This window comes from Ambystoma mexicanum, chromosome 7p, assembly GCF_040938575.1.
Source record: "Ambystoma mexicanum isolate Mex_15411 chromosome 7p, UKY_AmexF1_1, whole genome shotgun sequence".
Taxonomy (NCBI): Eukaryota; Metazoa; Chordata; class Amphibia; order Caudata; family Ambystomatidae; genus Ambystoma; species Ambystoma mexicanum.
The window spans coordinates 820,442,213-820,465,731 of NC_090939.1; the positions used below are offsets into that span (position 1 = coordinate 820,442,213).

The window sequence follows — 23,519 nt, forward strand, 5'->3', positions numbered from 1 at the left end:
ATTGCGGCTGCCGGATCTGCCTCGGTCTGCGGCATTCTCTCAGCATGCTGCCCGCCTCCTTCACCCCGGGCAGAAGGCCCCAGGGCTCGCTGATTCGCAGCGGAGTGCGGCTGCCGGAGTAGGTCCAATTCCGTGCCCGCAGCTATTTTGGGTGCGTGGTCCACACCAGGCGGTTCCCGGGGAGGGCAACTTCGCTGTCGTGGCTGCTTCTGCGTGCGATTTCACCTTGGCTATGCGGCACCTCGGGGCGACGCGTCTTCACCCACACGCCGCCATCTTGGAATCCCAGAAACACCTTCTTAAGTATTTTCAGATGGAAATGACCCACCTGGCAGACTGCCGCCACTTGAGCCTCCATGGGATGAGAGGATGTAATAACTACACCAAGGTTCTTGACCTTGGCAGATGGAACTGGAAGAGGGTCCAGAGAAAAAGGCCAGAAGGAAGACACCCAAAGTGAAGGATCAGGGGGAGCACTAACCACCAGTACCTCAGTCTTGTCTCCATTCAACTTCAGCCAATTGTGGCTCATCCATGCCCCCATGGCAGTCAGACACTGATTCAAGCATGACGACATCTCAGTCTGATCGTGATTCAACCAAATCATTATCTGAGTGTCGTCGGCATATGAATAGCACCTGATGCTGAAGGAGTGGATGAGGCACACAAGAGGCCAGATGTAAATATTGAAGAGGATAGGAGACAAAGCGGATCCCTGAGGGTCACCACAAGTAAGTCGGAAGAGAGCAGAGGGAAAAGGAGAGGGTGAAAGGATCTGGGTTCTTTCGGACATGAACTAGGGGAACCAGGCAAGAACCTGGCCAGATATTCACACCTGGGCCAGGCGGGCAAGCAGGATGGGGGGGTCAAAGGTATCAAAGCCTGCAGAAAGGTCTAAAAGAATCAGAGCACCAACCCCACGAACATCAACCAGCCTAGCCATGTCGTCCTGATCGACACCAGCACGCTGTCCGCATCCCAACCAGGTCTAAAACCCGACTGAGCAGGGTCGAAGAGCCCGGTGGACTCCATGAAAGAGGAGAGGAGACACCAGTGATTCGAAAAGTTTCATGAGGAAAGGTAGAAGAGAAATAGGGCGATAGTTAGATGGTAGCAGAGGATCAATCGCCGACTTCTTAAGGAGAGGAATCGCCGTTGCAGCCTTAAGCTCAGTAGGAATGCAGCCCTACTGACATGACATATTAACTGCCATTGTGATCTCCGACAGTATCTCAGCAGAGATGGCTTTCTTCACTATCAGAGGAATAACATCAGACGGGCCCATGACTTGATGTGCTGGATGGCAGCAGGCACATCAGTCTCAGAGAAAACAGGAAAGAATGACCAATCGACCGAGTCATCTGGCTCATCGGGGCATGAATCAGCACCTCTGAATGTTAATGTTAAAGGACATTTGTACTGCGCACCATCACCACCGGAATGGTCCCCTGGTGCTCTGGCGACTCTGAAAGAGGAAGGGAGGGTGAGTTAGTGCGAGGAAGCTGGAAAAGTGCAAGAGAGCAGTGATGTGCTGTTGGCGGCCTCAGGCCGGTGGGTCCTTTGGCTGGGTCTGGGGTGTTTGCAGCCAGTAGTCATTGTGTACTGTTGTGCGAGTCTGTGTTTTTGTTTTGTCGTTGCAATGTAGTGAAGTTTGTGTGGTTTGTTGTGCTGTAGGTTTGTGGTTGTGTTTGTTTTGGAGTTTGAGATGTGTATGCAGAGGGGGAAATTGTTAGTGGAATTGGTTAGTTGGCATCTCTATCCTGAATTAAGGCGCTGGACTTGGGTAATCTCCCCAGATGGGGTGCAGGAGCACCCCTGTGCCTCTGTCTGATCTGGGCCCGTACGACATACAAGGTCCCTTTCACATCTGGCCCCCAGCTCCATCTGCCTCCCTCAAAGCCCCATCTGTCCTCCCTTCCTACTCATATGGCCATTGCACCTGCCAATGTCCACATCTCAGCTAGAGTGGTGATTGCCAATATCCCGACAATTCCACAACACTGTGGTATCTGGTAGTAACTAAGGGGCGAGTGAAGATGTTGGGTGGGGTTTGTTGGGTTGTTGACTCCGTCTCCATGGGTGTCGCCCGTTTTTCACTCTACCCGGCGTCACCCGTCCAGGTGCCGTGGGAGCTTCCCTGTCGGTTCTGGCAGTCAGTGTCCTCTCTATTTTAGTCATCTTTTTTCCTTTCTGTTTCGGTTTTCAGTTTGAGTCTGTGGTGTTGAAGAGCCAGGTTTTTAGTAATTTCCTGAATTTTAGGTGCTCTTCGGTGTTCTTATTTCTCTTGGGATGTTCCAGGTTTTTGCGGCTAAGTGGTAGGAGGTGCCACCATGTTTATTCTTAAGGTATGGTTTTAGTTCCAGGCGGATTTCGTTGTTTGACCTGAGGAGTCTTGTTGGCTTGTAGATTATTTTCTTTTGTAGGAATTCTGCTCCTTGTCCACTGATTGCCCTGTGCGTTATGCACATTGTTTTGAAGGTGATACAATGTTTTACTGGGAGCCAGTGTAGTGTTTTTAGGGCAGGAGTGTTGCGGTGTCTTCTGGATAGTTTGAGGAGTAGTCTGGCCGCTGCATTTTGGATCCGTTGTAGTTTCTTCAGGAGGTATTCTGGTATTCCGAGGTAGAGGCTGTTTGCACAGTCAATTCTCGACATGATGAGGGCGACGATATTGAGTGTTTTGTGCCTGAAGGAGAGGAAAAATTGGATTCTTCTTGCTGTGTGGAGAAGGAAAAAACATTTCTTGACTTCCATTTATTTGTGGTTCTAAGGTTAGGACTCCCAGATGTTTTACTAACTTAGATGGTGTTTGTGCGGTTCCCATTTCCGTTGGCCACGGGATGGTGGTTTCTTTCTCTTGGTCTTTGGATATGGTCATGATTTCTGTCTTTCCTCTGTTGATTTTCAGGTTGTTGGCATTCATCCAGTTGAAGATTTCTTTTAAACAGTCGATTAGGGTTGAATGATCGGCTTCGGTGTCTTTTATTTTGCAGATGATTTGAGTATCATCTGCATAGTTGTAGCATGTAATGTATTTTTGAAGATTCTGATAACTGGAGTCTGGTAGATGTTGAAGTACAGTGGTGATAGTGAGGATCCTTGTGGCACTCCACAGGAGTTGACTCGTGGAGTGAATTTGAAGGGTTTAATCCATACGGTTTCTCTTCTGTCTGCTATGAATGATTTAGTCCAGAGTAGTGCTGTGTCTGTTATGTCTATGTCTTCTAGTCTTTTGGTTATGGTGTCATGGCTAACTGTGTCGAAGGCTGCGGATAGGTCGAGCAGAATAAGGGCTGAAGTTGTGTTTGAGTCTGCCTTAGTTTTGAGGTTGTGCCAGATGGATAGTAGTGCTGTTTCCGTTCCTCTTGCGGATCTGAAACCGACTTGAGCTTGGTCTAGCAGGTGGTGTTTTTCTACGTGTTCTTGGGTTGGTTTATATACTTAGGTTTCCAGGAGTTTTGCCGGGTAGGGAATGTTTGAGAGAGGCCTGTAGTTGGAGAGGTCTTCTACGTCGCCACTTGTGTTTTTTAGAAGTGGTTTGATATATGCTGATTTGAAGGTTCCTGTTGCTAGTGATAGATTTAGAAGGGTTCTGTACTATTCTGCTGACGTTCCTTGTACAAGGATTGATTTGTAGATGTCGGGGGGACAGGGATCCATGGGTGATCCAGCTTTCTTGCTGTGTTTCACCAGCATTGCGAATGCCTCTGCTGATATTTCAGGAACGTTTTTGAGTTTGTGCTGTGGTTCTGTGTTAGGTTCGTTTGGGTGTGTGTTGTGGTTGGTTGGTCTCAATTGTATGGTTTGTCGGATGTCATTGATTTATTTTCTTGGAGTGGTCTGCCAGGTCGTTGCATAGTTTCTCTGAGGGGTTTGGGGTATTATCGCAGCCTGGTGGGTTTCTCATCTCTTTAATGATGTTAAACATTTCTTTTTGTGTGTTGGTGGCATTAGTGATTCTGACATCATAATGCTTTCTCTTTGCCTTTTGAATTTCCTTCTTGTATGTGCGGATTTGTTTCTGGAACAGTGCTTTTTTTTCTCTGGGTCGTATTCTTTCCTCCATTGCTGTTCCATCTTTTTGTTTTCCTTTTTTCATGGTGCTTAATAGTGGGGTGAACCATTTTGCCATTGTTCTTTTTTTTTGATGCAGTGAATGGTTTTTCTGGGGCCATCTTGTCAATTGTATCTGCAATCCATTTCATCCTGAAGGAGAAGTAGGCATAGTCAACTTTAATATTGGCTCGAATTGTTTACATTTTTTCTACAAAAAAGAGTGGCGGACAGTCACAAAGCTCCTGTGTAGGACTAACAGAGTCAATGTAGCAACAGAGGAAAGAGCCCTAACCACAGAAAAGAGCGCTTTCGGACAGTATAATGAAGATTCCATTTTATGGGCACAAACGTTTTTATTAGCTAGTATGATCGTGGCCGAATAGTCTGAGGCGCAGGATTTATAATATTATTTTAAGACAAGGATCATGTGGTCTTTGCCATTTATGTTCTGCCTACCTTAAGGCAGGACGAGTGAACTAGGGTTCCGGAGGGAGCCGACGAGGCTGAATTAACCGGGTAGGGGCCACCCGGACAGCAGTTTCGAGCATAGCTTGAGTAAGTACATTTAAGGTTGTTAGTGGAGCTTTACTGCATATGCCCTTAATTGATGAAGCCAAGTCGGATTTATTGGCAGAGCACCAGCATCATTGCCACCTACCAGGTGACTTGGTCTTATGTTGTAATTTAACCCTATTGATCAGGCAGGTAACCAAGTCGTTTTTGGACCATAGAACAGGCTCAGGTAAAAGAGCAGTTACAGAATTCTCATATGCCAGAACCAGATCTAGGGTATTACCCAATTTAAGAGTAGGACCCAAGATCAATTGAGTCTGCCCCAGGTCAGCCATGCTATTAATAAAATGGCTGATACCCTTGATTCAAGTCCCCTTCCATGTAATCCTCGCTCAATAGTACTTGCCCCAGGATCAGGCTGCCTTCCCCAGGCCACATGAGAGGAAGCCCAAACCAGGTTCTCAGTGATAGTTTCACTAGATTCACGACACTGCATTGACATGTGGAGTCCTTTTCTCAGGTTTTTTAGGTATTGCAGTAGATGGCTCCATGTGCGATATATGAAACATTTGGAAACATTGTTTCATTGTAACCTGATCACAATTCTATACAACTGTTGTGCTAGGAGACCAAGCTACATGAAGATAGGACATATCATTTCTAACAGCCGGCTAGATTCTTCTTTGAATCTGGTCTGTGGGCCAACCAAGACCATTTGGAGTCAAAACCATGTCTCTGTCGCTCTTTTTTTACAACATATACTCTGTTGTATTTCTTTCTCAAAATATCTTCATTCAAAAGTGACGTTTAGTGCTTTCCCATTAAAGAAACTGAAAACAAAGCAGCGATTATGGTAGTTTCGGCCCTGGGGATTAAGGCTTGACACTTGAGAGAATGAATTTGAAATTGAAATGGAGCCAGAGTGGAAACCTCTTAAAACGGGTTCTCCAGCATGGGGTCTGGCATGGATTCACATGCTCATGAATATTCCCCGTCGTCAGGCCGGGAATCCTCGGTATAGAAAAAATCAGTATCAGTTTCGTTTCTGATCTGTCTTTCTCAGTAGTAACCAATCACTGGTCACTGGTCTCTGGGTCATACTGCCCCCAGCCAATGACTTCCCTCTCCTTAAGCCCCGCCCCCGGCAGCCATCCTCAGATTTTTACCGCACGTTCAAGTGTTGAGAGTCCTCGTGCTGTAGCTCTCGAGCTTTTGCTGCGTTTTCGCGCTTTTTTCAGGAGATTTTCGCATTTTTTTGGTTAAATAGAGCCTCAAGCTCCACCGTTTCTACTTCCGATCAACGGGGATACGTTTCGGAGTTTCTATGCCCCTCAAGGGTGAAGATTTCGTCGAGTTACGCTTTTGGAGGATTCCAGAAGTTCCCAGGCCTACCCCGGACATGGCCCAGGAGAAAGGGAGCTCGACGCCCGTGAAGCTGTTCAGAACCTGCCCTGGATGCCAGCTTCAGAACGTTTTCAAGGAGGATGAGCATTCGTTATGCCTCTACTGTCTCCATGAGGACAAGACGCAGAAGGAAAAGGATCGCCACCTCTGTCTCGCCAACTGGTTGGAAGGTAAGAGCCCGCCAGGCGAGAAGAAGAAAAAGAAGTCCGAGCGGTCTTCTAAGTCCTGTGAGGGAGCTCCGGCAACGGGGGCCCAACAAAAGGCTAAGCACTGCGAGTCCGCGGGCACCGGGAGCGCCGAACGGTCGGGCTCCTTGGCTGCCAGGCACGGCGTATCCTCCCCGGCGCCATCGACCACGAGCCAACGCTCTGGCTCGGGTAAGAGGAAGTCCGAGAACCCGGCGAAGCTTCTGGAGAGGCCCCAGTCGATCTCGAAGATTCCGGCAGAGGGGGAGCGAGGCTCGGACCCTCCCGCCCAAGGTGAAGGCCCCAGGCGTACAGAAGGTGACGTTGGCCTTAATTCACCCTGCTAAGACCTCGATTGAGGATGTCGCCGCGGCCCTGGCTCAGCCTGTGGAGGCTACACTAGTGGAGGCGCCCTTAGGTACCAGAGTCTCCCTGCCACCGCGGAGGGAGTCGTCTTTCAGGCACATCGAGAAGACCCCCCACGAAGTCCTCGTTGGAAAGGGTGGGGGAGGGGTTGGTGGCCATCGTAGATACGGTCACGACCTCTGAAGAGGAGCTCATCCAGGTCGTGGAGGAGGCCCAGCCCATCGGGAGGGATCCCGACGAGGGCGACGGTGACGCAGACGAGGCTCCTCAAGAGCCCTTGCTCCCGTTGTTTCCGGCGCCGCAGGACACCTCGGTGGCCATTTTGTCAGCCATCCAGTCCTTATGCTTGGAGATAAGGACTAGGTTGCCCCTTCCCCCGACGGAGGTACCTGAGCCAGACCCGACGGGGGAACCAGAGCCAGGACCTTCAGAGAGCCCACCACTTAAGAGGAGGAGGACGCATCCTAGGCCTCCTCTCCCGCCTCTGCGGCCTTCTCTGCCTTACCCCCGGTCCACTACCCACGGGGATGATACAGGCATGGACACGACTACAACGGGTACGGATGACGACGGAGGCGACGACGGGACGTGTCGCCCGTCGCCCCCTGCCCAGGCATCCCCGCCCGACGAGATTGGATCCTTCCATGCTATGATTTCCAGGGCATCCAAGCCCTTCCAGCTCTGCCCCGAAGAAAAGAAGGAAGGGTTCCTTTACCAACGGCGCAAGGCTAAAAGGAAGACGGTCCTCGCCGTACCGCTTCTTGATGACATCTGGGATGAGGGGCTCGCCCTCCTCAAGAACCCTGCCACAGCGCCTGAGAATAGGGACCGGTGCGAGAAGAAGTACCGGGTCCCTGATGCTGCCCCCTTTTGCCTTAGGGCGCAACCTACCCAGGATTCGGTCGTTTCGGCGGCGGCCAAGAAGAAAGCGGGGGGGCATCGGCCTAGACTTCAACCTCCCCGCCGGACGGCGAGGGTAGGATGCTGGATGCGATGGGACGACGGGTCATCTCATCTGCAGCGAAGACCATCAAGGCGGCCAACGCCCTGTCCATCGTAGCCCGCTACGACAGGGAGTTATGGTTCAAGATCGCCCCTCTGTTGGATTTCCTTCCGGACGCCAAGAGGACTGAGGCCCTTGAAATCTTACAGGAAGGTGAGATTGCCTCGGACCACGCCATTACGGTGGCTACGGACATCGCCGACACTGGTTTCCGTCAGTTGGGCAACGGCGTTTGCCTGAGACGACAAGGATGGCTCAAGGTGACAGATTTCCGCCAGGACGTACAGACCAAGGTTTTGGACATGCCCTTCGATGGGAACAACCTTTTTGGCAAGGCGGTTAATGAGTCCCTTCAGGCGATCAATCAAGACGGACACGGAGACGGCCCGTGCACTGGGTGTGCTCCAACAGCGACGGCCGTCCTTTCGGAGCTCCGGAGGCAGACAGAGTGCCTCCAAGGGAGCTGGCAGCAGCTCTTCTACGTACCGTCAAGCGGCAAGATCTTCGTCGCAGGAGGCCTACAGGGGACGCGGCAAGTCAGGTGGATCCCGCCGGAGGCCTGCAGGGGGCGCGGCAAGTCGGGTGGATCCCGTCGTCGTCGCCAAGGTGGTCAAGGAGGCAAAGCGGCCTCCAAGCAAGATTGAACCGACTGTCGGGTCGGGCCCCGCCGAAGCACCCCGGTGGGAGGCCGGCTGACGAAGTTAGTCGGTGTGTGGGAGTCCATCTCCACCGACCGTTGGGTGCTGGACGCCCTGGCCCTGGGGCACGCCCTCGAGTTCCACAAGAGGTGCCCCCTCTTTCCTCCCGTGGCCAGGAAGGAAAATCACGTCCCTCAACTTCTGTTGGAAGTAAGGGCGATGCTCAAGAAAGGTGCCATCGAGCTCGTTCCAAAGAGGCTTCGGGGCTCTGGAGTTTACTCAAGATACTTCCTCGTAAAGAAGAAGACGGGAGGATGGCGTCCCATCCTGGACATGTGACGACTGAACAAATACATCAAGGCACAGAAGTTCCGGATGGTCACCCTCCAGCACGTGCTGGGACAGCTGGAGGAGGGCGATTTCCTGTCGTTGTTGGTCTTGGAGGATGCATACTTCCACATCCCTATTCTAAAGAGACACCGAAAGTTCCTCAGGTTCGTGGTCAAAGGGCGGCACTACCAGTTCAAGGCCCTCCCGTTCGGATTAAAATCGACGCCCAGGGTGTTCACCAAGTGCCTAGCACCGGTGGCGGCGCGGCTGCGCCTGCAGGGGATCCACATCTACCCCTACCTGGACTGGCTCATACGGGCAAGGACAAGGGAGCTCGCCATGGAACACACTGCGAAGACCATCCAGCTGCTCACGGACCTGGGGTTCTCCATCAACTTTCCAAAATCCCACCTGGTCCCGTCGAAAGTCGCCCTGTTTCTGGGAGCACAGCTCGACACAGTGGCGCGGCGGGCCTCACCGTCGGAGGAAAGGATAAGGACCATCCTTGGAAAGGTGCAACGTCTGCTGGCCACAGATGTGGCCAGAGTGAGGTCTATCAAGTCCCTCCTCGGAATGATGTCCTTCTGCATTTATCTGGTGCGCCACTGCAGACTTCGGATGCGGCCCTTGCAAGAATTCCTCGACGCCCACTGGATTCAGACGACGGGCAGCTTCGAGGACAGGATCCCGCTCGACGAAGTGTTCCGTCAGGCGATACGATGGTGGGGTGTCCGCTCTCATCTGACGGCGGGAACAGGTTTCCTAGCCCCGGCCCACAAGGTGCGGTGATGACGGATGCCTCCCTGGATCTTCACCGACAACACCACCACAATGTTTTACATTCGGAAGCAGGGCGGAACCAGATCCCCTGCCCTATCCAAGGAAGCCCAGGATCTGTGGCATTGGGCCGTCGCCCAAGGGATGTTTCTGGTACCCTTTCATCTGGCAGGGATAAAAAACACCATCGCCGACTCACTCAGCAGAGAGTTGCGCTCGTGCCACGAGTGGGAACTGCGCCAGGATCAAGTGGACCGACTCTTCCGACGATGGGGCGAACCCCAGATCGATCTCTTTGCGACTGCGCCGAACGCCAAGTGCCGGAGGTTCGCCAGCAGGTTTCCCCAACCGAGGAGCATGGGCGATGCTTTCTCGTTCCCTTGGGACAGCCTGTTCCTTTATGCGTTCCCGCCATTGCCGTTGTTACTCCGGCTCGTCAACCAGCTCGTCAACCAGCTCAAGAGTCCCGGTGCAGGATGATCCTCGTCGCACCGGCGTGGCCGAGGCAGATCTGGTTCCCGGTCCTTCTCGACTTGTCAGCATCCACACCAGTCAAGGTGCCAACGGACGCGGATCTTCTCTCCAGAGAAGGAGGCGCCAGTCTTCATCACGGACCAGAGTCGCTGAACTTGCAGGCCTGGCTCCTGCAGCACTAGAGTTTGGAGGATACGACATCCCGGCCGACTGCAGAGAGGTTCTTGCGAAGGCCAGGGCATCCTCAACTCTCAAGTGCTACGGACACAAATGGAAGAGGTTCTCTGTCTGGTACCGTGCACAGAAGATTAACCCTCTGCGGATTACGGCCCCTCAAGTATTGCCGTACCTATTGTCCTTGGCCAAGGCTGGCCTGTCTCACGCTTCCATCAAGGTACATCTGGCTGCCGTCTCACGGTACACCAGAACTACAGTACGGGCATCCTTGTGGTCTCATCGACTGGTGAAGGAATTTATGAAAGGACTGTTCCGATCATTCCCGCTGGTGAAGGCCCCTGCCCCGGCGTGAGAGCTCAACGTGGTGCTGACTAGGCTCATGGGGGGCCCCATTCGAGCCTATGCATTCAGTGCCGTTGAAGTTTCTGTCGTGGAAGACAGCATTCCTCGTGGCCATCACCTCTGCACGACGAGTGGGAGAGATCCAGGCCATGTCTTGCAAGCCTCCATACTTGACTTTTCACGACACGAGGGTGGTGCTAGGGACGCACCCCTCCTTCATGCCCAAGGTGCCTTCGGACTTCCACCTCAACGAGCCCTTGGTGTTGCCAGTTTTCTTCCCGTCGCCTTCGCCGCCGGCCGAGAGGACTCTGCACTCGCTGGATGTGGCTAGAGCGCTGAAGTTCTACGTGGACCGCACGAAGAGTTTTCGGAAGACATCACAGATGTTTGTGAACTTTGGACCTGTGAATCAAGGGAAGGCTCTCTCAAAGACTTCCATTTCCAGATGGCTCTCCGGCTGCTTCATGCACTGTCACCGGTTGGCAAACCGACCGTTACCAGGCCATCCGAGAGCCCATTCGACCAGAGCTATCGCTGCTACTACGGCGTTCCTGTCTGGTGTGCCCCTGCTCGACATCTGCAGGGCTTCTACGTGGAGGTCGACACACACCTTCACGAGATACATCTGCGTCGACCAGGATTCCAGGGAGGAGTCCAGAGTCGGCCAGGCAGTGCTGCGCAACCTGTTCGCCTAAGGTGAGCCTGATGAGGAGGTAAGAGTTGCTTAATGTTGAGTTGTTGTATTGCTTGATATTGAGCCTTTTGCCACCTCCCGTTGTTGTGCATGTGTATACTGCTAGGTATTCTTATATTCATGAGCATTTGAATCCATGCCAGACCCCATGCTGGAGAAGAAACAAGTTACTTGCCTATAACTGTTGTTCTCCAGCATAGGTCTGGCATGGATTCACATGCAAACCCTCCCGCCTACCCCTCTTCGGCTCTTCACTTGGTCATACTGCCACTTCACGTGCTACCAAATCTGAGGTTGGCTGTGATGGGGGTGGGGCTTAGGGAGAGGGCAGTCATTGGCTGGGGGCAGTATGACCCAGAGACCAGTGATTGGTTACTACTGAGAAAGACAGATCAGAAACGAAACTGATACTGATTTTTTCTTTACCGAGGATTCCCGGCCTGACGACGGGAATATTCATGAGCATGTGAATCCATGCCAGACCCATGCTGGAGAACATCAGTTACAGGTAAGTAACTTGTTCCTTCCATGCAGGTCATACCCACCCATTCTTCCGTTAGGGCTAAGCCCGCTTGCACTTGGTAATCTAATGAAGAGAGAGAGTTTAATTCTAGCCATTTTATACAGGGAGGAGCAAGCTCCAATGAGCAGTTGAGCGTGTTACAGAGTACAGGCATGTTATAATTGCAGCAGGCTAGTATCCAACATAAACATCTAGTCCTGCACATACAGAATTAACGTGAGAAGGGCACGGTTGGGATCAAATTGCAGATAGAAGTATGTTATTGAGGAAGTGATGTTGGATAATGTAGCTCACAAGTGCACTATATACCGTTTTTTTACTTGCACCTATTTGCAATTCAAGGTACAGAGGGATTAAGTGATTTGCCAGTAATTAAACAATTTGGATGGTCAAGTCCTAAAGCACGGATTATAGCTCAGGCCTCCATATGACAATTTCAGCAATTTAGCCCAAATTCCACCAATCCTCCCATTGGAAAGAACAAAAACATTTTACTAGAAACTCCTACAAAGTAAAAATATGTCGGGGAGAAAACCCCCAAAATAGTAAAGATCGTCAAGGATCCTCAACATTTATTGGCTATGCTACAAAACCATATAAGCTGGCAACCTGTGCCTTGGATACTAGTTGAGACAGAGCAGTGGTGTATGGTCTTTATTGGCATATCTATCATATTTAGCACTGCATTCTGTTGAAATACGAACATTAACGTTTAAGGACCTACCAACTCTTAAATTCCCGCTGTGTTTAGCAGCCTGTTAGGGAGAATTCTCAGAAATGTGATAATTCCCTCCACCTTAGAGACCCCCAGCAACTTTGCTGGATTTTGAGGACTTGATTTTTTTTTAACCTGGAGAGAGTGTGACCCTTTTTCCCACTCATGTATTTCAATGTGGTTTTATACACTGTTGCATTTGGTTATGGAGTCTAACCAACTCCATAGGCATCATCTTTTACAATTGTGTCACACAGAACCTTTAGTGCAGTGCCACAGGGAAGTCTTCCAGAGTTCCCAAGGTTTAAATACCTTTTCTGGGATTAACTACTGTTTCCCAGAACAGTAAAGTGAAATTGACTTTACTTAGCATTGTCACTTCTAGTTTTAAACTCTCTTGCTTCATTATCTTACAATAGAGTGCTGGAGGGGTTACTTGGTATCGCCTTGGTCTAACTTCTTATGTAGCATGTTAATGTTACCCTTTCCTCAATTGACTGGCTGGTGGCAGTGGTTTCGTTTTGAACTACCTAGGTTTGCATTTACCGCAACTGTCTACGGCTCTGGGAAAGTAACAGCGAGAGCCATTTTTTTCAAAATGGCATACAGCCATCTTTGCTAAAATGGTACCTGGTGGTCTTTTTTTGCCAGGTCTTTGTTGAAAAGTCCTTCTCGAGTTTTTCTCTGTGAGGTTTGATCTTTGTTCATTGCGCCTTTGGTGGGGTTTCAGAGGGAAACCCGCCTCTGGCTCCAGAGTGTCTTGGGTAGGCAAGAAGTGAGGGAGGTGCCCAAAACTCCCTGTGCTTAGTCTCCTAGGAGACCTGAATGCACTCTGTGATGATTGGCTGGTTGACTGTCCGGCAAGGACAGCTACCCTGCTGGGTGAGTGACAGCTAGGCTGGAATGAATGGGAGAGAACAGAATAAAAGGCAAGTCCTTTGGCTTGGAAGGCAGAGTCGACCACTGGACGAAGGAACCGAAGAAGAGCTTGAAGAGGACGGCTGCTGCAACTCCTGGACTGTTGGTTTGCCTGGTGAATCCCTGCTCCAGGTCCGAATTGCCAAGTTCACATCGACAGAGAAGCCCCTGCAAGGACGACTTCTCCCCTTGAGTTGGTGGGACCAATCAACTCCAAAGTAAGCCACTTGGACATCCATCTCGGAGCTGGTTGATTTTCCACAGAGTGCTACTGGAAACCGAATAACCAAGGAGAGGAACACCAGATTGTGTGCGTTACTTTTAAGCTGGCCTAAAGCTTTTGGAAGATCCTCCAGACTCCCAAGAAGCAGGATTGACCAAGTCTGACCCCCCCCCCCCCCACCTCAGTGGAGTGCGGGACCCCAGAAGCCAAGGAAGTCAACCTTGACAGCCAGGAACAGCGATTGTTGCTATTTGCTGTACCGCAAGGAGCTGAAACGCGAAACAGCCACTGGAAGGGAGGTTTACCGGTTTCCAGTTTTGACAGTCCCAGTGCAGTGCTGCAGGCGTCCCCCGACTTCCTCCCTCTTGTCGCCACGACTGAGGCCCAGGAACAGTGAGATCTGCAGAGCTGCACAGGAACAGAAGTCATCAGCTGCATCTTTTCTTCTTTACTAAGGTACTGTGAAATAAGTCTAAGAGAGCTTACCTCTTACTGTAGAAGTTCTTGTAACTTCCACAACTCACAAGTCTAATCAGCTTGTGGCCCTAAAATTGATTCTTCGTTTTATCAAAGACTCCTAAGATCTTGTGCAAAGACTTTTTTCCATTTACTTACCTGAAGATTTGCATCCTATACAAATACCTTTGCCTATTGATTTTGGCTTAGCCTATTGAATTGAATTACTTTGCTAACTGCTATCTGAAAGTATTTGCCTCTTAAGAATATTTGTGGTCTCTTGTTTTCTAATAACCTGTCCCTTTTACTTATTCCTAAAAAGTATTCTGAGTGCCAACAGTATGGTACTGATGTCCCCAGCAACCTAGCTATTGAAATCGCCTGTGGCCGTGCAGGTTTGTGTCTGTAGGCCATCCCAAAAGGGCCTTGACTGGTTCAGAAACTTAGAGTGTACAGTACTGAAGTATATTTGTGTTTTACTGTGATATTGCTCCCTTCTAAAGAAGGCTTTATAACTGACTGATGTATTAATAATTGTTTATGCAAAAAACCTTGGATGTAAGAGTTTATCTGAATACCTGTAACTGTGAAACTTTGTGTAACTCCATTACTGCTCACATTTACCCCTCTTGAGATAAGCCTGGCTGCTCAACACGCTACCAAAACTGTGAAGTACAAGCTTTTTTAAAAAACTTTATTTATAATAACACACAAGCACAGCAAGTCACATGAACATGCCAAACACACAATTTATACATTATCAAACACAAAGATAGTAAATGAAAGGGGAGAAAGCGAGCACTGCACATCACGTTATTTCTTCACGTTCGGCTTTGTCAGCCAGGTACTGTTTGTATCTGGACCAAATGTTTTTGGTCTCGTAGCTACTTGTAGTGAGTCAATGTAAATCTCCTCGTTGTCATGACGCCGTCCCAGTCATTCTTAGTGGGGGGATTTTTGCTTTTCCATTTTAGTAATATCACTCTCATAGCAAGTAGTAGCCTCACGTTCAATAATTTCTGCCATATTGGATTCATCTTTCCTGTGTCCCCCAGTAAACTTATCATCGGTGACCATTCAATAGGCTCGTCGGCCATGTCATCTAGTGCGTTGCAGATCTCTGCCCAATATTCCCTTAGATGTGTGCAAGACCAGAACATATGAAGAGTGTCGACTGTCACACAACCGCACCTAGGACACAAACCTTCAGTGGTGGGGATATATACGTTTCAGTTTGGCTGGGGTATAATGCAGTCTATGTACGACCTTATTGTGAATCCGTTTGTATTTGGCATCGCACAATATGGATTTGGTTAAGGCACATATTCGTGACCATTGGTTATCAGTGATCACTAGTCCCAGGTCATGTTCCCACTTCTCTCTGGCATTGTGTCACTGGTGGGCGGGTTTGGATAATGTTTTTGTAAAGTGTCAAAGCTGATACTCTTCCCCATCCCAGCAGTGAACATGTATCCCAGGCCCAGGTTTATCACTTGTTCTGCCAGGAATTCTGGCAGTCTTTGCCATGGCAGACTTTATTCGCATGTAGTATAGCTTGTGTTTCGCTGTGTCTCCCACAATGTCTTTGAGAATTTACCAGGCGGCAAAACGTTTATCTCGGAATAATTGTCCCCACTGCATGATTCCTTTTGCGCCCCAATGTGCTGCTACTTCTCTATCCATAGTGGGTGGTATGTAATGGGCACCCCAAATTGGCATGCTTGGGTGATGCAATGTGCCTGTGCCTGTGCCGTGTATGTCAATTATATTCGCCCCGGCTGTGGTCATGACCAGTGTGGGGTTAATAGTGTTGTAGTGTTTGGGGCGTGATGTTGTCGTCTCATGGAGTAGTATGGCTGCCTTTGGGACTGGGCCCTCACTCGTTATTTCCTTGGGATCACAGAAATCTGATGCCCATTGTGCTGCATATTGTGCCTGTGCTGCCAAATAGTAAATCTCGAAATCTGGAGCCGTTAGGCCACCTTGCGGGTACTGATCTGTGAGGATCCTCCATCTCAACCTGGAGTGACGGCCCCACACCAATGCGGAGCATGCGCACCACATTTCTGCGAACAATGCCCTCCCCGGCCATACCGGTAGGGTGGCAAATAAGTAGAAAAGTTTGGGTAGAATTATCATTTTTACAAGAGCGATTCGCCCCATCAGTGATAGTGGCAGGGCGCTCCAACGGGACATTTTGATGCATAAGGCGTCTGCAAGGGCGTTATTATTCAGTGCGCGGGTAAGCTGTGCTGTCCTGGCCACGTGCACCCCCAAATATTTGATATGTACCGGGTTGCAGATAAGGCCATGTAAATCAATTGGTTGTATTGTTGCATCTGTGAGGTGAAAAACCTCTGATTTGGACGAGTTTAATTTCGGGCCAGAGTACTCGCCGAATGTTTTGACCACTGACCGGACCCTACCCAGGGTGTGTCCGGGGTTTTTTAAGTATAGCAAGATATCGTCAACGTATAGTGTAATGCTCTCTAATTTCCCCATACGTGATATTCCATATTTGCTATATCGAGCCCTAAGTATATCTGCTAGGGGTTCAATCACCAGAGCAAACAGTAGAGGGGATAGTGGACAGCCTTGGCGGGTGTCCCCTAGTAGTTCCAGTAATTCTGAAAGTGTGCTGTTTATACTTATCCTGGCATAGGGGCTTGTATAGAGAACTCTGATCCATTTAACAAAGTTAGGGCCAAACCTGTAATTGTGTAAGACCCTGAACAGGAAGAGCCAAGGGCCAATATACTGTATCAAAGGCCTTTTGCATGTCCAATGAGACTGCCACTGCTTGTGATTCTTGGGGTATTGCTGATAGAATTTTGTGGTAGCGTCTTATATTCATAGCCATGGATCTGCCCGTTATAAATCCTGCTTGGTCTTCATGGACCATATGCGCCATTAGTGGCGTTAATCGCGTGGTCAGGATCTTTGCAAAGATCTTAGCATCTGTATTTATTAATGATAATGGGCGTTGGAGTCAGTCTTCGGGGGGCTTCCCTTGTTTAAGCAGTAGACTGATTACCACTTCTCTGGTGGTTTCCGGTAGCTCCCCTTTTTCCAGGGCTTCGGCCCAAACGGCGTGTAGTTTGGGGACAAGGAGTGGTGCAAACTCTTTATAGAATTCTGTGCCAAGGCCATCAGAGCCGGGGGCTTTCCCATTGGGCAGTGATTTTATGGCTTCAATTATCTCGGCTTCAGTAATCGTAGATTCCAGGGTCTCCCTAGTAGCATCAGATAGAAGTGTCGTTGGTATCTGGGCTAATTATTGGTCTATCTCCTGCTCCATGGCAGTGCTCTGTGGTGAGTAGAGAACTTTATAAAAGTCAAAGAATGCCCCCTCAATCTCCAATTGGTCTGTGGTCACAGACCCGTCAGTCCTTGTTATACATGCAATACCCGTTGGCCCTCGTTCCCCACGTTCCATCCTAGCCAATAGTCTACCCGGGCGCTCTTGTTCCCCATATTGGCACGCAGCAGCTGGCCTATCGAAGTAGTGAATCTCGCGTTCTGCAGCCTCTCTAAATTAATCTATCTTGGTTTTGATGTCTAGGCTCAATAGAGTGAACGGCGCTTGTGTGTACTGTTGTTGTCTTTGGGCAATGTCTTTCTCCCGTCGTGCTACGGATATCGCGCAGTACTCCAAATTCGGTTGACATTGCTATGCCTCTAGTGCATACCTTGAATGCCTGCCATAGCACCGATTGGCTGGACACCGAACACTCATTCATCTCAAAGTTTTCTTCAATATGTTGTGATAATGTTGACTTGTAAACCTGGTCTTGCAGTGCCGCCGCTTTGAACCTCCATGGAGGTCTGTGTATTTTAATCTCTGGGATTTGCAGTGTTATGTGAATGGGTGAATGTTCTGAGTATGTCCTCGGATAGATGTGTGTGTCTGTTATCCAGCCAAGTGCCTCGTGAGACAGTAGCCATATGTCTATCCTTGAGTGCATACCATGCACCAAGGAGTACAATGTGTACAGGCGTTTGGCGCCGTTTAGCGAGCGCCACACGTTCCTGATTCCAAGATCGGCCATATGGGTAAGTATCCTTTGGGCCGCCTTTGTGAGTGCCCTAGACTGACCTGATGTGTGGTAAGATGACTATCGAGTATGGTATTTATATCCCCCCCCCCACACAACAGTTGGGCCGTGTGAAATTTTGCTAATTTCCCGAACAGTGTGGAGTAAAATTCAAGATCGTCTACGTTTGGGCCATAAACTATTAGCAATATCATCTCTCTATCATGGAGGTTGCCATGAACCAAGACATACCTGCCCGGCAGGTCGCTTTCTGAATGGAGGCACGTGAAGGGTATGGAGCAATGTATCAGGGTCGCTGCTCCCCTAGCGCGACTTGAATATGATGTGTAATAGTGGTGCTTACCCCAAGTAGGGGCCAACTTTTCAGCTTTATGTTGTAGTAAGTGTGTTTCCTGTAGGAACACTATTTTAGGGCCAAGCCTAGTAATGTATGCCATCATTTTCCTTCTTTTTATTGGAGATCCCAGCCCACGGACATTCCAGCTCATCATGGTGATATTCTCTTTGTGTATATTAGCCATCATCTTGTGATCTCATTCGGTGAAGTGACATGTTCCTCCCCCGCCGTGCGTGTGTCTGTATGCTTTAGCATTGACTCTGTGCTTTTAACTGTTACTCCCTCCTTCCCCAACTGGTTCCCCAACAAGCTTACACCATGTCCCACCCCCTCCCTCATAGTTACCCAAACTTTAACTATGGCGATCCGCCCATCCCCTTTCCCTGCCATGTCTTAGATGTGCACCTGCAACAGGGGGTTTTGCTGCGGGAATCCAGGCTGGACGCCCAGTATTCGTGACCCTCACGGCCGGCCCTACTTGCTGTTACTCAATCCCATACTGAACGGTGGGAGCATACTCAATATTTGATGCAGCTTTTGTTGGTATTATAACTGCTCTCGCATGGGGGTATCTTCGCCCCCTCTTCATTGTTGTCTCATCATGTTATGTAGCAATGAGCTCCTCAAGGTTTTAGTTGTCATCCCCGTTCGTTGGTTGGCGTGTTGGTAGTGAAATGTTAGCTTCAATGAAGCTCGCCGCTTCCTCCGGGAATGTGAAGAAGTAGGTTTTGTTTTGATACTGTAGCCTCAGTCTGGCCGGGTAAAGCATTGCATAGTTAATGTTACGCTCACGTAACCCCTGTGAATGATGGTCTTTCCTGCTAAACTGCCAGGGTGTAATCAGGGAATATGCGTATAGTGTTGGCCTCCCATCTTAATTCCTGTTTTTCTCTGGCCGCTCTCAGCACCAAGTCTCTGTCCCTGTAATTCATCATGCGTGCGATAATGGTTCTTGGGAAGGCTCCAGGCTTGGGTTTCGGTGCCAGTGATCTGTGAGTATGCTAGACTATGAACATGGGTGACCAGCCCAGATCTCCCAGCAGGTCCCGCAGCAATTTCTCCACTGCTTGTTCCATGGGTCCCTTCAATGCTTCCTCTGGCATACCAAATATGTATATGTTGTTGCGTCTGGATCTAGCTTCCAAATCTTCACATTTTATTTTGACCAGCCCCAGTTCTTTCGCCATCGTTGTCACTGTTTTTAGCGCTTCCAGCGTATCCTCTGTGTTGCTCGTCGTGCGTGTTGTGTTGGTGGCGTTAGCGACCCTTGTTTGTCCTCACCTCCCACAAAGGAACTACGGCTGCTGCTGTCCCAGCTGCATAAGGGTAGTATTCCCCCTATCTGTGGTTGTTTTGCACTCTCTGTTGCGCTATAATTTAGAGTGGTATGACTTCTACTGTGGCCTTCAACACGTCTGTTGTCATTGTGCCACTCCGGAGTCTCACCCAAGTTTCTATGGGGCGCGCAGTATACTAATTTAGCTAAGGTTTTTTGAGTGTTCAAGCCCAAATAGTCCAGGGTTTGATGTATTGTGCCCCAGAGAGTTCAGGTGCCTCCTTCTGTGGGGACTGTCTTAAAGATGTAACTAAACGGGTGTTACGGCAGCGGGCCGTGTCAGGGTTCCTTACTCCTCTTATGTGGTGGCAAGTGTACGGTTTTTGAGTAGATGGCGCCAGTTCCTGTAGGGGTATCCAGCACAATCCTCTGGGCAGTTAGTTGTATGCTGCGTATGTTATTTGCGTTCACTATTTGGTTTCTGGAGTGCCGCTCTGCCCTGGTTTTGAGGCGCCTCTCTTTTGTGGGCCTGAGTTCCCCCAAGGGGGGTCCCACGGACCTCCTGGTGGGAGGTGTCGTTGAAATGTTCCCGGTCACTGCGCTGTTTCTGGCAGGGAATTATCACAGTTTAATTGCATGGTTGACCTTAGTGCCTCGAATCGTATTTTGGATTCTAGTGTGGGGATGTTGTCCAGTGTGCACTTGCACAGAGATATCAGGGCCCCTGCAGCAGCACCCACACGCGGTCTCAGAGCTTATATGCTAATATCTCAGTTGTGCAGAGTCCCGAGCCCTCAGGAGCCCCTCGCGCCACACCGCGCGTGCAGTTTGGCAGACTGTGTGATTTGTCCAATTCAATGTCCGGGGGTGGGGGGAGGGCGTGTGGCAGAGCGTGGGGGCGGCAGACAATGAATCTCCAACAAGCGGGAGATATGTGCTTAGATGATACGCGCCCTCCGTCACGGCCCCCCCCTCTCCTTACCGCTGCCGAGTGGTCGTACTTCGCCCGGGGGAGCAGCAGTTCCTGCCTCCCTGCAGCGGGTGGCTCTGTTGGATCAGCGGGCGCTCTACATGTGCACGGAGTGCCCGCGACCATTCGGCATGCTGTGTCCCCGGTAGTGGAGTCAAGCGGCCCTGGTGCCGACTCTCTCGCGGCCAGGCTCCTCCTCCCGCGCCTCAGTTAGATTCGGCGGACCCACTCAGCTGTTTGGAACAGCATAACTTGAGCAAAACACCTCGAACTGGGTTGGAACTTGAACGCTGCAGGCGGAATTTCTTATTTTATGTCCCACATGCTTTGTAGGTGGATCCAGACCATTTTAAAGGATTTCTACCTGATTTGGCCTGGAGTGGCTCAGGAGCTCATGGAAGAGCAGCCATTTTGCCGCCGTGTAGTACAAGCTTATACCAAAGGTTGGGTTGCCTAAACCTGTAGTCGTAGTTGTGTGTCGTGGTCCCAGACGGTACTGCATACAAACGCTGCCTAACACAGCCCCTACAGATTTAAATATTAGAAAAATGCATGTTCTTCTTCTAAACCAAATTTCAGTAGCAAGAAATTGTGCTGCCCTTTTCGAAAATTATGGTTTTTCATTCCATAGAAGTGTTGCATTTTCTTTCTGATTTGTTTTCTTTTCAGCTGTTGTGATAATTGATAACATGTGTATTGTATTCACAGGGACAAGGCAGGTGGCTATGGAATACAGGCGCTTGGTGGAATGTTGGTTGAATCTGTCAATGGAGATTTCCTGAATGTGGTTGGATTTCCTCTCAATCACTTCTGCAAAAAGTTAGCAGAACTATACTATCCTCCGTCTAAGAGCACCATCCAACGTATCAAGCACGACTCCATTCCTTATGTAGAGACATTTGAGAACTTGAGTGACCTTGAGAATGACATCCCAAACAAGGCAGAACTTCAAGTTATCAAGGAACTGGATGTGAATGGAGCTCTCCCTTCATTAGTCAATAATTCCAGAGGAAATGGGGATGCTGGCTCACAGACCTGCTCCTGCATGCCAACTGCCAGTCAGAATGGAGTTGTAGATACACCTGCAGAGTTTCCAGCTACATTCATGAACCTTCTAGATGGCTTCAGAGCATCAAAGGTAATTCTTCATTGAACTAAATCATTCTCCCTACAGTCCTCCCACAACTTTGTGAACACCCTTATTTGATTTCGAAATGTATGGGTTCAAACTCTCGAGCAGGTTTGGGAATAAAAGTTCATGCTGTATATTTTGTCCATGTTTCAGTCATACTTGGTGACCTTTAAGAGGTGGTAGCAAATTTCAGAACATGAACGACTTTTGCAATCACAGGTAACTTTCTAAGAAAGCGTATTAATCCCATTTCGTGTCCAAATTATCACGATGACAAAAACGCATTACTATATTTGGATTGAACTCGCAGGAGGGACTTCTTACTACTGTAATATTATTTATGATGCTTGTTAATCTGTTTAGAATCACATGCTTAGCATATAGTCCGACATCTAGTGGTAATCGCAGAGTTTTGCATCTTTCTTTCGAGGATTGAAAGGGGGACGTCGCCATGGGCGTGCTCGTAACTCTATCCCTAACGTGACGTGTAGTGTACCCAAAATCCCTCCCGCGTCGAGATCCCTCTGATTGTTTTTTTCCGCCCAGCTAGCTGGTCGCAATATGCGTAGCTCGAAAGAGAATTATTGCAAAACGTATAACTACTTTGTCCCACGACTGTTGGGTCGTCTTAGTCTTCGACCTTCTTCTTCGGCGACTGCTGTGGACTTCTACGACTTTCGCGAATGGTGCTTCGGTCCATGCTTTCGACCGCGTTGTCTCGGCCCTCCGGCCAGGCCTATACAGTAGGGAGACCGGGGCTCCAGGGTTCGATTCTTTAAGAATGTATTTTCTTTTCCCCTCCCTTTTCCTTTCTTTTCTGGCTGCCGCCTTTTACCTCTACATTGGAGAGGACTCCCTTTAAGTTCTGTCCGTCTTGTAACGGAAAGTACCCGTGGAAAGACACTCATCGAAAGTGTAGCAAGTGTCTGCCTCGTGATCACGACAAGCGATCCTGCAAGTCCTGACAACTTTTTTGTCCAAAGACGCTACAAGATCGGGGAACGAAGCGGTGGGTGGCCTATGCCATACAGCAGGCCGAAGGTAGTCCCGTCCCCCCCACCCCCCCTTCCGGTCGGCGCAAGCGCCTCAAGTGACTAGGGCTCAAGCGGCAGCCATGGTGTTAGGCAAGATTGTATGGGGTACCCTGTGGGAGACTGCACCAGCCTTGTCCTCTTAACAATAGTTAACCCAACCTTTGGTATAAGCATGTACTACACAATTTGGTAGAGTGACTGAGAAGCCAGGCTTATCGAAGAGGGGTCAATGTGAGCTGTTAGGTTGTAACACGGAGTTTCACAATGACAGTTATTCAAATAAAGAATTTTACACAAGGTTTCTTGATAAAACAATTAATTTATTTAACAGTCAGTTGAATAATGGAGCAAAACATGTAACACTTTAAAATAAACTGCAAAACACACTCTTAGTTTCTCTAATCACATGATACCCATTGGGGATGGCACACAGACACTAACTACGCCCTCAGGTGACTTAAATAGCTAGGACACTGTGGGCATTGATTGATTTATCACTGGTACATATAGATCAATACTGAGTTTGGTGCAAAGGTTAGGTATGGGAATAAAACAAAGGTTGACAAATAATTCATAAACTGTTAAGTACTCTTTGAACCTCCAATGCAAAGTAAATTAACCTTTTCCTGGGGGAAAGGCAAAAGCACAAAGTCGGAGGTAAAACGAGTCTCTCAGGGAGCCAGGACAGCCAATGTTAGTTGAGCAAAGTCTAGGGGAGCTGGAGATCTTCTTGCAGGTCATTAAAAGTCTTGCATTATGTTTTTAGAAAGGTTTGTAGAAATGAAATCACTGAAGGCCACAAGCTGGGAGGCTTGTCAGGGGCAATTCTGCAAGCAACTCTGCAAGGGCAACCAAGACAGGTGTCAACTGAGAACTAGCAAGGCTACACGACAAGAGGCAAGTCCTCGTAGTTTTACAGTAC

The 23,519-nt window shown here is 49.3% G+C and overlaps 1 protein-coding gene across 5 annotated transcripts in view; it reads left to right on the forward strand.

The window, feature by feature from the left end:
- Nucleotides 1-23,519, forward strand: part of ASMTL (acetylserotonin O-methyltransferase like) — an 816,255-nt gene that overhangs the window by 442,228 nt on the left and 350,508 nt on the right. For all 5 annotated transcript variants that reach the window (XM_069636974.1, XM_069636973.1, XM_069636975.1 and 2 more), the window contains one exon: nucleotides 21,140-21,569. In XM_069636974.1, the coding sequence (XP_069493075.1) occupies nucleotides 21,140-21,569 (430 nt within the window). The remainder of the gene's footprint in view (nucleotides 1-21,139; nucleotides 21,570-23,519) is intronic.